The sequence below is a fragment of the Botryllus schlosseri genome, chromosome 1, assembly GCF_051294905.1.
Source record: "Botryllus schlosseri isolate E-star chromosome 1, Bs_hap1, whole genome shotgun sequence".
Lineage (NCBI taxonomy): Eukaryota > Metazoa > Chordata > Ascidiacea > Stolidobranchia > Styelidae > Botryllus > Botryllus schlosseri.
This window is the reverse complement of record NC_137236.1, coordinates 15,997,819-16,014,084: the sequence shown is the minus strand read 5'-3', so window position 1 is coordinate 16,014,084 and position 16,266 is coordinate 15,997,819. Positions and strand designations below refer to the sequence as shown.

The 16,266-nt window shown below is 42.1% G+C and overlaps 2 protein-coding genes across 2 annotated transcripts; one reads left to right on the top strand and one right to left on the bottom strand.

The window, feature by feature from the left end:
* The first annotated feature begins 1,918 nt into the window (after positions 1-1,918).
* LOC145443325 (ectoderm-neural cortex protein 1-like) lies at positions 1,919-4,239 on the top strand. The gene has a single exon (XM_080321308.1). It carries the CDS (start codon positions 1,965-1,967, stop codon positions 3,567-3,569), a length of 1,605 nt encoding a protein of 534 aa, XP_080177434.1. The 5' UTR covers positions 1,919-1,964; the 3' UTR covers positions 3,570-4,239.
* A 6,489-nt stretch (positions 4,240-10,728) lies between these two features.
* LOC145439062 (kelch-like protein 11) lies at positions 10,729-12,312 on the bottom strand. The gene has a single exon (XM_080316532.1). It carries the CDS (start codon positions 12,310-12,312, stop codon positions 10,729-10,731), a length of 1,584 nt encoding a protein of 527 aa, XP_080172658.1.
* Positions 12,313-16,266: the final 3,954 nt, after the last annotated feature.

Sequence of the window (16,266 nt, the reverse complement as noted above, 5' to 3'; positions counted from 1 at the left end):
GACTCATCAAAACGTATTGTTAACATCGTGAGGTGTGCTCGAAACTGTAGGGCCCATAACTAATAATTAAACATATTCGGGCGGGCGAACCCGTTGCTATGACTTGGTTGCATGATGTTATTTCGTGACCTCCTGTCTGCTATATCAAAAAATCTAGAATCGCCCAACAGGAATATCTAGTTTTAGATATCCCTGTCGCCCAATCGTACTAAACTAAAAGACGCACACGATTTCGAATTGGTATTTCTTCACTGGCATATAATTTTTCCCCGTCAGATGGAATTCCTCTTCTGGGGTTCAGATTGCCAAGACATGAACATTCGGTGCCAGTCATTTAGGCGCCCATGGACAATTAAACCTATATGTCTTTTGTAGGCTATATATAAAGAAGTTTAGTGTGTTAATTGCTCTGAATACTCATTAAGGATATGTCCTACCACCACATCATCTACTGCGAAGCCATTTTTTACCAGTGCCCCCCATACCGCCCCCCTGAGCCCAGCGCCCCCCATTTTGCCCCCTGAGCGTTTCCGCCCCCTTCAAAATCGCCAGCGCCCCTTGGGGGGCGCTGGAGGCAAGGTTAAGAACCACTGGTTTAAATCAACCAACTAGAGCAGTACCGATGTTTATTTGAAGACTGTTGAGTTTCTTTCGTTGGCTGCTGGTTCTTGAAACGTTTTATGCAACAAACACAAAAGATAAGAAGCGGAACTTTTATGTGGATTCTGAGACAAGGGCTAGTGCCTAACCCAAAAACTTGACGTGATAGAGAAAAACCGAATTCATTTTTTAATTCAGCGCCCAAAACTTAAGCGAAGTGGATCGAAGTCAACAAAAATTGTGTTGCCCAGTGTTATTCAACTAAGATAGTTTTCACGCGATCAGCGCATTTTGATTCCAGCTCATAATTATTGCTCTGTCCTCTGCGTACAGATCACATTTCATATTTGCGAGTTCTTTCAACAGTGATAACCTTCCAAGCCATCAAACTATGCGTTGGGATTGCATACATTCTGGTTGCTCCGTTGGCCATTTTTTGATATGACGATAAGGGGGCGCGAAATTTCATCCTGTCATAAGGGGGGGAAGGAGTGTCGATCAACGTTTCAGAACCTCTGCCATGGCGCGAAACGAAAATGGTTTTGTCTAAAAAAAAAAATTCCGATCGGAAATAGTTGGAAATCATAACTACCTAATGAGATGGCGCAGGTAGACAAAACCTAGTTGTGTAGCCTACTACCAAAAAGTAGACGTACAACCGCCTGTCTTTAGTAAGAACTGGCCCGGTGGCCTATACCAGGTGGGTGTCTGATTTCAAAGACTACTCCAGGTCGTTTCGACGCTGACCTATATTTTCATTGTACCGCAGTCTCGTGATGTTATGAAATGTTGAAATTGTAATAATAAACTGAACGTGGCGAGATAGCGCAGTGCTATAATCCGCGGCTGCAACACCAATGGGTTGCGGGTTCGAGTCTGACCGAGGTCGACTTCAGAATTCCGATACCTAAGTGTTGAAGATTTATCTAGGCTCCTCCTCGCCACCTCATCCGCGTCAGCGGTGTTATACAAAAAGCCTAGAAGTAGGCCGTGCTACAAGTCGGCAGCTACGGAATAAAATATGAACAAAATCGGCCTGGTGTAAATGGCCATAGCAGTTGACAAACACCATGAATACCTCAAACTACCACAACAACAATAAATTGAATTGAGTCTTGTATTCTGTTAATTAGTGAGGGGTCTGGTGTCAGAGTTGCTGTCAAACTTTTACACGCTCCTAATCGGCTAACATCCTAGTGCAATCTACTGGAGGTCAGAGTATATGTATTCAGTAGGTGTCAGAATCGCGAGGGCTTTCGTTAATGTACTATTTTGGGGCTGAAACGGCTCGCTCATATTCACGTTATGCCATTGTCTATTTCAGTCAAAAAATACCCATAGGCTATTACCGAAGGAAAGCTACGATGGAGCTCGTCTACAAGAAGTCTCAATCGCACACCGGCAATTTGGTGTCAAATCTGAAATGCAACGGTGATTTCTGTGACGTAACAATAAAATGCGGAGATTTCCAAGTTATGGCGCATAAGTGCGTGTTGGCCGCATCAACAGAATATTTCAGACGCATGCTATTGACCGACACGCACGAAGCCAAGACCGGAATCATAAACTTTTCAACAATGCCACCAGAGGTGGTGGAGCAATTTGTCGATTTCATTTACTTGGGATCTGTGGGGCTCTCCATGGCGACTGCCAGAGGCCTGATCGATGCGGCGGAAATGCTGCAGTTGTCTGAATTATCCGATCTCTGTGTGGAATTTCTGGCGGAAAACATTGATCTGGACAATTTTGCTGAAGTGATAGCAATGTCCTGTCTCTATAATAAGTCACTCCTGAATACGCCGATTAGGACATTTCTCGAACTCAACCTGAAAGCCGTCGTAAAGTCTGACGATTTCAAATCGTTCGAATACCAGGCGGTGGACTACTGCTACGAGTTGATGCAAAGAGCCTCAAGCAAGATTGAAACGTTAAAATGGTGCGGGTTGATGATGTGGACGAATGCAGATCTCGAGAAAAGAGAATCCCTATTCCACGACTTGTTTCAAAAGATCAATCTACAATGCCTTCCAAGGGATTTCGTTAGGAAACATATTTGTTCCGAGAATATCATTGACGGCTCTATGAAGAGCCTACAATACATCCGGAGATTTGTCGCCGACAAGTTGCCAATAGTCAAGGAGCGAAACACGTCACCGAGTCACATAACGTCAATCAACTTATCAACCAGATTGGTTTATCAATACGATTTGCGTGACGAGGAGTGGGCAGTAGTGGAAGAATTGCCATCCGCAAGCCGCTGGCACCAATCTGTCGCGGAATATGACGGGATACTCTACCTTGGAGACGGTGTATCTCTGCATTCGTTTTCCGAGGTAGGGTGGAAGCTTCTCCACCAAATAGAAGAAGAACTCCCATACGACATATATTACAGCAGGGTCGTATGCACCGGAAGATGGGTGATTATGATCACCGCTTGTCGCACTGTCATCTTCGAAATTTCGACAGGTGATATAAATGAAGTGCGCCACCACACGTTGGCAGAATTTACGGATGGATTCTTCGTTTTGGGATTGGACGCGACAGTTTACGTTCTCGGTGGAGTTGAACGGACAGTTGCGGCTGGAGAGAGGAAAACTGTCGCAAAATTGAAGTTGGTGGAGAGGCGCTATGTTTCTGTCGCTTCTATGGCCAAGGGCAGAGCGTACGGCGCTGCAATCCAGTACAAAGCCTACATGTACGCTATGGGAGGTCACTCGCGTACCGTTGAATTCCATAATACCCGAACAAGACAGTGGCAGATTTTAGGAGGTCGTGAAATACAATGCCGCAACCTCACGGTCCACCTAGCCGATAAGCTATACATTTTCGGAGGTGCGCTGGGACCCCATGTCAAATCCGTTGAGCTGAGTCGGCTGGAAATCACCGCGAAAGATTTGAGGCCTACCCGGCGCAGTGCTGGCGACATGGACACATGCTGCGCGTCATACAGCAAGTACATCAAATTATAGCATTGATGACCATTGTCCGATCCTGGAATCATATATTTAGTAGACGACTTCGTCCATAGCGGAGCACTGCAGTAGTGACAAATAGACGTGCGTTATTACATTATCTTCGTAATTAGAGGTATTGGTTACGAATTCCTACTAGTTTTTCGGAGTACTCAAGGGAGTGGTGCCTACTTGCACTACTTGCTCAAGATGATATTTTCAAGATATGTGCTTCTTTCAAATCAGCATTTATTTCCAAGATCAGAAGCTCAGTTCTTATAAAACGAATCATTCATAACAATACAATTGATATCCCATGCGACATGTGCCGTAGCTGTCTGAATTTTGACAGTTTATCTTATTTCAACGACAGCAGTTGTTACTGCAGCAATCTGAAGCATAATATAATAAGTATAATTATGCGTCGCGTGACTCTTCCTTTATATGTAATCGTCGACAGTCGCCTCTTTATTAAAGCTGTCCTTATACTGTTGGTTGCGTTGCGTATATATGGTCGTTAGTTTTTCACTTGTGTGTATCCTCTGTTTGTTCTCTCTAACCTCATGTGACCAATATTTTAAAACCTAGTTTCGCGACTTACTTTATTCGCTGAAATTTGGCCAGTCCTTCGTTTACGCCGTTTTTTGCCATATATCATCCATCACCAACGGCGTTTCAGTTTGCACAATCGGTTTTGGAACATATGTTCAATGTTCATTGTTCAAGTTAAAAAGCCGACGTATATCATATGGGATGGTTGGAGCCCTCAAAATAGTCGTTTCAACAGCAATAGTACTGATACTTCGTTGAAGGAGCTATATCCAGTATCCACCCTATGTTTTCAATTGTCAATGTCAATCAACCAGGGTTGTATTGCATCTCACCCGATCAATCACTTGAAAGTAATTATAATTTTTCCATCATTTAGAGTGGGAAGGGCACATTTAAGAATGTTTTACACATCACGGGAATTACGGGACTTCTCGCTCTGTGACCTTTCGCTGGTTTCTATCATCACTCGGAACATGCCCAAGGTCAACAAACCTTGTGAACCGACATGGATTGTGGTTAAAATGGTCATTTATTCGTAAATCACTGTAATGACTCGAGTCATAACTCAAATCGAGTCCGCGTTGATTCGACAATTTTAGGTGACCCGACTTCACTGGAGTCTTTTTCTTGAAAGACAGAAAATGACACGACTCGACACGAGTCAATCTGTGTATTGACTGGACTTGTACGTTGTACCCGAGTCACTGCGCATGACTTTGGATTCTCGCAGCTCATCTTGAAGTTATTCTGGAATTGCGATTATGTATATCACAGGCGAAAATGGATTTGTAAAACCATTTCGAAGTCACCTGTTACCCCGATCGACCTTACAACTCAACTTCTATTTTATCAAAAAAAATCGTACAAAACATTTCTAAACATCAATACGTTTGTATCGGTACGCTATTGGCAATTTTCACAGTAGAATATTTCCTCTAAGACGGCCGTTCTGTTGATGAGTCGCGAAGTTTTAGCTGTAATCAAGCACAAACTGCCCCGTGATTCCGCTAATATAAAAAACTATAAATTAGGTTATCAACCATTTTGTAAATTTAGAGTCTTCGTGGACCCCTTTTTGACCGTCACGGATCCTCGCGGACCCGCTCAAGTTTTAGTTCAAATTTAGCTCAATTGTGGTGAAACCATCATCTGTCTTGTGCAAATATGAACTGGTGTATAGGTTAGTGATAAACATCAGCAGCAAAATGACTTATATAGAAAGTAACATCATACTATTTATGTAGAAATTGTTAAGACTTATATTTTTTTCAAAGCTAATTTTACAGCTGTAGCCTATTTCTTGAAGTAGGCTAGCCTATACGATGGTCGTGTTTTGAAGTACTGTGTCTTCGATTTGATATGAACGATTGCCGAATATCCATTTCGACAAAGATATAAGGATGCTAATGTAATATTAACGCGTAACGCTTCCAACGACACCTTTGGTGTGATCGCAACATTTACGGCACTAAAAATGAAGGAACCTATTTTTTATGAACATATCGCCTCCAGCGTAGCCTCTACCACAGGATAAGATGAATTTCGTGGCGAGATTTCAATCCATTCATTGAGACAAATTAGAGAAAATGCTTCAGGAATTTTCATTTCAAATAAGTGTATGTTCACTAATCCAAATCGAAAAGATTTCTCAAATATTACGAAGCTACCCTGATTGACCTTGCTATCTCCATATTCATATTTTGCCACAAACCCCAACAAAACGTCTCGAAACAGACATATGTTTATATCAGTAAGTTATTGGCAATTTGGCAGTTAAAGGGAATTTGCACAGTATGATATTTCATGGCAAACGGTTATTCTGACGATGTTGTGCAGAGAAACTGCCTCGTGCTATTCCTAATTTAACAATTAGAAATTCAGTTATCAATCATTTTGCAAATTTAGAGGTTTCGCGGACCCCTGAAATTACTTCGCGGACCACCGGTTGAGAAATTGAGAACCATTGCTATAGTTGGAAACATAAGTGGAAAATAACCCGAGATTAATGTGGCGGGACCGTTTGAACAGGGAATTGTCGATCTAAACCAGTGGTTCCCAATGTGGGCGATATCGCCCCCCAGGGGGCGATTTGGCGGTCTAGGGGGTGGAAAATAACGAAGGGGCGGTAGGGGGGCGAAAACAGACGAAGGGGGCGATGGCGCGTTAACACGGCTATATTGGAGTCGGCACCGTAACAACCGCACCCCGAACCCCCCAATTGGGGGTGGGGCGCCCGAACTCGAAGGGGTCCCAAAATTATTTCGTGAATTAACATAAATTATAGAGTAATTTTTTAGAAATTCATGCAACTTTTTCAAAAAATTTTCGTGCTAGGCGCGATATAACAATTTCATATACGTATCTTGATTTGGGGGTACCCGTCACCCAACAAAAATACGCATGATTTGTGGAAATGGGAGACTTCGGCGTCGGCCATTACCGCGCCACGACGCACCAAGACATATGAAGTTAGCGGTCATGTAACATGCGATTCCGAGAAGTGTGCCAGAACGATCACCAGCGAGAAGACCTTGGCCGAAAAGGAATGCCCTTGTGATGACCGAAAACTTCGATATATATTCATATATGTGTAATTGTTCATAGGCGCCTCAATGGCTGGCGTCGAATGTTCCTGTCCTGGCGACCTTAACCCTACAGGACAAATGTCATCCCGCAAGGAAAAGATTATTTGCCAGTAAAGAAATACCAATTTGAAATCATGTGCGTCTTTGAGTTTGGTACTTTTTGACGATTTCCATATCTTCTGACATAGCAGTATAGGACGTCACGAAATAGCATCATGTAACGAAGTTAATATAACAACGATTCCGCCCGAAGATGTTTAATTATTATTTAGAGGTCCTACCTTTTCCAACACACCACACTCAGCTCTACCGGTAAATCTGATTACGTGAGTAGAAAGAGGATAAAAAATTGATTGCAATATATATGCAATTCCCGACCATATTGACCGATTCAAACATGAATAACATAAATTTGTCGCGCTTCGCGCGTTTAGGCGAGATACGGTGACTCACCAAACACTACATGAAATAGGGTATAGCTGATACGTAGCGACAAAAAGCCCACTGGCTGAGGGGGATCTGGTGTTTGGTTTATCACCCTATGGGGCCAAAGACCAACGTTTTTAGGGAGACTGACGAAGTGCTGTTTTTCGGTTCCCAATATTTGGGGGGCGATGATCGGTGTGGAGCTTCAAAAGGGGGCGATGAGTCGAAAAAGGTGGGGAACCACTGGCCTAGGCTAAGGTGGGTGTCTCATCTTAATGGCTACTCCAAGTTGTTTCGACACCTTCCTATCTTTTCATTGTATCGCAGTCTTGTGATGTTTTGGAACGATGAAAATGTTAATAAACCTTGGTTGATTGATTGTCCCAACAATGCATCTAATACAGTGGTAGGCATCCTTTTTGCTAATAACGGCTGCATTTCGATTACTTATGTGACCTAAGGTTGCATTCCAGGGTATAGCCGTAATGCACTAACATCGGCTGACTACTATATAAAGTCCGATCTCTGCGTGACTGCTGGAGCGTGATGTGTTTGTGGAAATTTCAATACATTGCAGCTCCATTACGGTGTCGTTCTGAAGAAAACGGCCGCGGCCAAAATTATTCTTTCGTTTTGCCCTTCAATTTGAGACCACATCAGTTTTAGGTTGCAGTGCCCCTTCAAGGACGCTATCGACTATGGAGAATATCAGGCACACAAAACATATCGTCGTTGTGGAATTCAAGTAGCTTGTGTTCATTTTAGAGATTTTATTCCAGGCCATGATTAACTATGAAACAATGTGATAAACATAAACATGGCAAGATATGACAGCAAACAAAACGTTGATTTTCTACGACATTGAATAAATTGATTGCAAAATCTGAATAATGGACGCCAGTTAAAGTACCTTGACTTCAACCCGATGATATATGCACCGGTACAAGAACAGAAATATCCCACCGGATATTTGCAATGGCAATGACTACAACATTCCAGTGTTGGGATCAAGTCACTACCTTCGAGTCACGAGTCATTTCGAGTCATTGCATATTTTGACTCGAGTCAAGTCAAGTCAATCGATTTTTAAAGGTGACTCGAGTCAAGTCAAGTCACTCGATTTTTGGAGGTGACTCGAGTCAAGTCGAGTCAAGTCAAGTCAAGTCACGAGTCAAGTCAAAATTCAAGTCAAGTTGCCTTTTCGAAGTATGGGGCATGATAACGTCATTGCATATTGCTAGCTGTCTGAAATACAGAATAGGTGGTCATTGATTTTGAACCGACGAACGAATATAGAGTTAAACATACACGTAAGAAGGCGCTGTATCGCTGACATATACGTAGAACTGCTAAAGCACAGTTTCTAGTTAACAGCCAAAATAGAGAATAGATGCGAATTGATAGGATGCAATACATTACCCATTTGCAAATCGATATGATACATTTCGACTTTGCGCCAATGGTTGAGGACAATATAAACTATACTCGAATTCAATTTCACTAAAACAAGAAGTTTGGTTAAGGTAAAAACATAGATTAATTACGGTACTTTACTATACCAGTTTACGACAACGTGAGCTGTAAGCTTCGATCACTTCGTTTGCGATCAATTTATATGTGAGGGAACAATGGAAGCTCAGTAAAACGCACGATCATAAAATGATTGGTCGCTCTCACGGTTACACCAGCGTTTCGCGAACAATCCGAACATATTCAAGATTCAGTGATTTTTATCGACATCGATTACTTGATGACTTGAAATTGACTCGTGAATTTTGCTCCGAGTCACGAGTCAATCCATATTTCTGATACGCCGAGTCAAGTCAAGTCAAGTCATTTTAGCAAAGTGACTCGAGTCAAGTCAAGTCATTCGAAAAAGGTGACTCGAGTCAAGTCATGACTCGAGTCATCCCAACACTGCAACATTCTCATACATAGGTACAGCACAACGGGCAAGTGTGTGTGGTCACAAGTAGTATTGCACAAAGACTGATGTCAAGTGCATTCACAATGACAGCGATTTCAGTATAATTGAAGAATCAACATATATTGGCAGCATAGTCAGATTACTTACTGCAATAGATCTCGAGATTCAAACACTGCACTCATCTGCTAGTTTTCGTCATGGAGCAGCGTGATACGCCTACGTCGACAGTGCAGTGGATAATGAATAGGATTGGAACTAGGATTGCATTTAAAAAAAGAAATCAATTTAAAACGAACATGCTTAAACAAGGCCCTTGCTTAAAACATTGTTTGTTTTTCTGTATTTTAGAAGCCATGACGTCACAAATAATGAATTGTGACGTCATAGTGGAGTTGCATTGACCAATGAAAATATAGCTCCTTTGACGAAATATCTATGTACTATTTTGAGGGTTACAAATACAACCATTCCATGTCCTATGCGTCGGCTATATCGGTGGTAACTGTCCGCAGGCTCATACAACATGTTTTTTGGAAAGTATTTACATAATTATGGCATAATTTTACCACTTGAAAAAAAATAATCTAAAAAGACCTTTGTTCAAAACACTGTTTACAACATATTTTAAACACATTGTTTTAAACAATTATTTGTTTTAAATGTCTTAATTGGAACCATATCACTTTACAAAACTGCATTAGTACACTAGGGGTGTTAAAAATGACATTTTTTTCTCAAATTGTAATGGCTACTTGATAAAATTGTTAGGTTACGTAATTAAAGCCTACCCACCAAATTTGGTTCAATTCCTACCAGTAGAAGCATTGCTACAAGAGAAGAACTATTCATTTATTATGTAAAAATAAATAAATACATTTTCAAAATTTTCTGCTAACCCCATAAAATTGTTAGTTTGTCAATAGAGGCGATGCTCATCAAATTTGGCCTAATTCCGAAGCGAAGTACTTGTAGTTGAAAAATTTGGATTTGAATAAAATAGCATCTTCGGTGGCAAATTCTCTAATTACCTTTATTATAGTTTTGCCCTCGGTAAATACTATTTTATTCAAATCCAAATTCAAAACAGTGTTCAAAACAAAGGCCTTTTTAAAAGAAACAAAATATTTTGGTAAAGATGAAAAATTATTCCCTAATTGTGTAAATACTCTCCCAACAAATATGTTGTGTAAGCCTGCAGACAGTTACCACCTGATATAACCGAAGCCTACACATACGATACGGGATGGTTGAAACCCTCGAAATAGACGGTTAAACAGGACAAAGGAGCTATATTTACCCTACATTTTCATTGATCAATGTCAATGGGGTGAACAGAGAATTTTAAATTTTTCTTCATTCATTTTCATGCAAATAAAAAACTTTCTTCTCCTCAAGCAATGCGGCTGCTGGTTGGAATTGAACCAAATTGGATGTGCAGTGCAGCCTTTAATTAGGTAACCTAACAATTTTATCAAGCAGCCAGCACAATTTGAAAGGTAAAGTCATTTTTGTACCTACTGTACAGTGTACACGTCTTTTTGTAGTGTGACACAAGAATGGACATGACAACAGTACACCTTTCATGAACATTATGGCAATGTTGTGGCAGCATTATTCCGTGGCCAATGGCCATACTGCAGATGAAGTCTTATAATAATACATGATTAAAGCACCGCGGACAACGCCATCAATGCCGTGGTCTAACGTGTCTGTTACGCGATGCGCCGCGCACGTCCATGTCGCCACTACGACGAGTGGGCCGCAGCTCTTTCGCGGTGATTTCCAGCCAATCAAGCCTCACGGTTTTGACCTCGGTTCCGAGCGCTCCCCCAAAAATGTACAGCCTGTCGGCGACGTGGTGCATGACGTTGCGACATTGTACCGCGCGACCTCTCAAGATCTGCCACTGTCTCGTCCAGGCATTATGGAACTCGACGGTGCGCGAGCGGCCACCCATGGCGTACAAGTATCCTTTGTGCTGGATTCCAGCGCCGTACGCTCTGCCCATGACCATGGAGTTAAAAGCGCTGTAGCACCTTTCCTTCAATTTCAAAGCCTCCACAGTCCTAATTTCTGTTGTAGAACCTGCTGCACGTTCAATTCCGCCCAAAACGTAGACTTTGGCTTGTAATCCCAAAACAAAGAAACCCTCCGTGAATTGGTGGTATTCTTCGTGCACATCACCAGACGAAATCTCCACTACGACAGTGAGGCTGACGGTAACCATAACCACCCATCGTCTGGCGCACACGACTCTGTTGTAATGAGAGACGAAGAGGTCTCCGTTCTCTATCTGGTGAAGACGCTTCCATCCTGCATCTGAAAAGGAATACAGAGACACACCGTCACCAACGTAAAGTACTCCCTTATGTTCCGCGACGGATGCATGACTACGGATTGCAGACGGCAACTTGCATACTTCTGTCCACTTCTTGTCGCGCAATTGGCATTGAGACACCGATCTCGTTGATTTGTCGATGGCCGTTAAGTGACCCGGTGACACGCTTGGCAGCTCGCCGGCGATATACCGCCGAACGTATTTCAGACTTTTGACAGAGCCGTCGATGATATTCTCGGTACATATATGTCTCATAACAAACTCACTGGGCAGGTACTGTAGATTGATCTTCAGAAACAAGTCGTGAAACCTAGTCTCCCTTTTCTCTCGGTCGGCATTTGTCCAAGCCAACAGCCCCGTCCATTTTAGCATTTCTATCGCGGGAGAGGACCCTTGCATCAAATCGTAACAGTAGCCGACTGTCTCATAGTCGAACGCTTTGAAATCGTCCAATATCACGATCTCTTTCAGATTAGAGTCGAGAAATTTCGCGATCCGCGTATTCAGGGTTGTCTTGTTATAGAGACACGACAAGGAGGCCACTTCGGCGAAATTGTTCAGATCAATGCTCTCTGCGAGAAATTCCGCGCAGAGATCAGACAACACGGGCAACTGCAGCATTTCCGCGGCGTCGATCAGGCCTCTTGCGGTCGTCATGGAGAGTCCCGCAGATCCCGAGTAAATGAAGTCGACGCATTGTTTCGCGATCTCTGGTTTCATCGCGGGAAAGTTTACGATTCCCGTCCGGGCTTCTTGCGTGTCCGTCAGCAACATGCGTCTGAAATATTCTGTCGACGCGGTCAACACGCATCTGTGTGCCGCGACTTGGAAACTGCCGCATTTTATGGTAATGTCGCAGAAATCGCCGTTGGATTTCAAATTCGACAGCAACTTGCAGGTGTGCGATGGAGCCTTCTTGTAGATGAGCTCCATCGGTTACGGTAGTCTTATTTACTTGTTACTGTATGAAGATTGAAAGGCTGCAACAGAAAACAGCATGATGTGAATCGTGACCTCTTGGCAGGGTTGTAATGACTCGAGTTCGATTCGAGTCAATCTGTGTAACTCGAAACTCAGACCGACATTTTATTGTAATTTCGAAGACTGGCAAGTGACCACACTATTTGGATTTTGTCTATTGTCTGTTGAAAGTGAGGATAATTAGCATATAATAAATGCGAACCATTTGATATCACCAAACAGGGTTATAAAAAGTGGATTTCACAAGATTTTAATCGGAAACTGAGCAGTCAACACAATGACTTGGACTCGATTCATAATACGAATGACTCGGACTCTACCCCCTGCTCGCTGACTTGGACTTGACTCGGTGGTGAATTAAAAATGATTCCACTCGACTCGAGTCAAAACTATAATAGTGAAATTGATTTGTGACTCGGAGCCTTGCGACTTGCTCACAACCCTGCCTCTTGATGGCGGCTGAGAAAATGGAGAAAAAGAGTACTTAATAGGGTCCGAACCCAACATCTTATGTACCGTAAACCGGGTTCACTTGGAACAATTTTTCACAATTACGCTTTGAATCCTGGAGATGAGGGGGACTTTGGACATCATATTTTCTTGTATTGATCCAAGGGGGAGCCTGCCAAGATTTCTGCCCTAGATTTAGAATTGTTGGAGGTATCTGCTGCCAAGTTTTGAATCTATGGCTCGCATGGTATCAATGTCTGTTAGCCATGAAATTGACGACCAACCTTAATTTATCAATGTTGGGTCAATTAATCTGGTAGTGACATGAATATGAATCCACCTTTTATTGAGACTACTTGTGGTACAGTTGCCTCATGAAAAAGAACTGAACATCCTGCAGCACCCGTTTTCCATCAATAACCATTTGAATGCTATGTCCACTTTCCGCTTTTTTGCTTTTTTTTCTATCACTATTTGGACATAGATTTGCAAGTAGCATGAATTTCTAGGTAAGTGGACATATGAACTTGAATTTTCAAGGGAAATTGCAAACAAAACTGGTTTATGTCAAAATTACATGGTCAAACTCAAAATTTTCGAAAATGGACATACCGTAGCATGGTTTGGTTTTCAACGATATTATTGTCTCTACATCACAAAGCCTACTGTGTATGGTGGTCTATACGTAGTTAGGAAAAGTTGACTCTGTAGAATATTATCTTAACAGTATCACCCCAGAGTGGAATTGGTGGCAACCGTCACGCGCAACTTTCCATTTAATTCCTTAATTATTCTATGGAAGAAACCCTTTTGTCACGCGCAACTTATTGCCGAAGACAACCACTAATTCCAGTCTGGGTATCACCCAACCCAAATAATCAATTCGCGACAAATTAAAAATCATTTGAGTGGGTGGAGCGGCAGCCCGGCCGCTTCCCCATCCACTCTTACCCGCACTGTCACCACGGTGGGCCACACCCAATATGGAATCGGTGTATCGTGGACAGTGCATGTACCAATGATTCTAGTCATTATAAACATAGGTGTAACACGGAGAATTGTCTTGGCACACAAAATATATCGCGGTAATTCTAAACGTAGCCGGGATTCAGACCCAGACCTCACAAATTTTCATTTATGGCTATAGACATTTCAATACAAACAGCCCTTGAGGGGCTAAGCTGCCCCTAAATTCGTAAAATCAGTCATACACACACCTATAACTTTAATACTAGGAAAGCAAAATCTTTCTGAAATTTACACACATTGTGCCTCAGTGGATATTCTAACGTCGGTTAGAATTTGGTGTGAAATGGCCAACTATTTTTGACATTTACCATTTTTCCGTGATTTTTCAGAGAAATTTTTGCATAAGTTCTTGTGGCAAAATTTTTCAGTGACATTATTTGACGTTGCTTTCTTAGATTCCAATTACTCCAAATTAGACAGTCATAAGTTTTTTCATCATTATCCCTACTGGAATATCGGTACGTTTTGTCGAATATAACAGGTGAGCCAGAGTGGAATTGTTGGCAACGTCACGCAGGATTTTCTGTTTAATTACTTAATTATTCTATATGCAGAAAAGCTCTCATCACGCAGGATTAATTTCAAAAAACGAACCGAGATTCCATATATAGGCAGGTGAGCAGTGAGAACTGAGCAGCAATGATTCTCCAAGCGAAAGTAATTCAATAAAAAATAATTGAACAAAGAAAGAACTTTGGGAGCACAGGACACCTATTCTCTAAAAATTAAAATTTTTACAGAGTTTATAGTAAAGATATCGCCCGGATGCTATGTTCTCCTCCACCACTGCCTATAGTGTTCTGCTTTTGATATCTTCGTCCATTCTCACACAGTTCAGAATGAGTCGATTTCCATTCTTTGAAATCCTTTTGCCCCACGATTTGTATAGTAGTCGCTCAATGCTCGAAAATATTACGGTTGCGGAATAAGGAAAATGGCTCTGAGAACAAAATCCGATGTCATGCTTATAGTTCCATGGGTTTTCAAAGGCCATGATCCATGGAATGAATGACACTGTCATAGATCTGACATCTAATCCGCCCTCTACAGGTCATCAATATCATCTCTGATCGACAACAAAACAGCAACCAAAGCCTGACAAATGTCTCTGACATGCCTGAGAATATACTAGCCACCAGCACCAGATGCAATGCAAAGTGCTTGGCCAGCATGGGTCATTGCCGGATACCGGCAGGCGGCATATACTAGTACTTGTTTGTTATGATCTATTGTAACGCGTCATTGATTATAACATAGATGTCCTCAAAAGCATGCAGATCGGCAGCGGCGAGCGTAGGGTCTAGTCTTGGGTGGGAGGTGCCGAGTAAAGGTCGACCGATAATGGTTTTTGGTCGACCGGTTTTTGGTCGACCGGTTTTTGGTCGACCGATAATGGTTAATGGTTTTTGCAGGCCGATACCGACTATCGACACATTCGCAATGCCGATAACCGATATCCTAGGCCGATAAATATATGGAAGAAGCAGAGAACCATTTAGCCAAAATTAAAATGCTTTAGACAAGATGGCTCCTGTACATACCGAAGAAAGAGAGAAAGATATATGATATTCTTTTTCGCCTGCACCATCGATATGCTTTGACGACGGAGTTGCGATACGGCCCCATGAGGTCATCTAGTCTGCGCCCCCGTTTTTTTCCCTCCTCCATGCTATCCGTGATTTTCGAGTCTTTGGTATGACACGGGGATCGAACCCACGACCTACCGCTCGAGAAGCCGGACGCATAACCATTACACTATCTCGCTCGAGCTGAAGCTGAACAACAAACGAAATATTTCAAATTCAAAAGAAATATTGCTTCATTGAGCACGTTCATTGAAATTTGGGATAACCTAAAAATAGAAACGTGATACAGAATTGCTGGTCAGTCCAGTAGATGTAGATTGCAATGCAGGAAGTATAGTTTCTCTGCATGCTCACTTCTAACAACTCGTCCTGCAAGGGAAAATCGCGTCACGTATCGCCCTTTGTGTCGTCGATTTCTTGAGATTCAGAACACGGAGCATTGAATTTCCAATGTTTTTGAGTAGTTCCAAGTGGAATTCAAAGTTTCAATCGGATTAAGATTAGGATTAAGTTATGGATTTGGATTAAGATATAGAAATTTCAATTCCACTCATCTCTGGGAGGTAGCGACCACTGAGCTATATAAACAACCAAGAACTCGAATATTGTCGGTGTCGGTGGTTGTAACCAGGGGTGTAGATGTAGAGTCGAAGTCGGTGATTAGATGAGCGGATTTGAAATTTCTATGTCCTAATCCAATCCAAATCCGAACCTTCAAATCCAAATCCTAATCCTAATCCATAACTTTTTCATATTCAAGTCCATGTCCAATCCTAATCCAATTCCAACTGGAAATTTAGAAAAAATACTAATAGGCCTTTTGCAGGACTTCGATCACGTG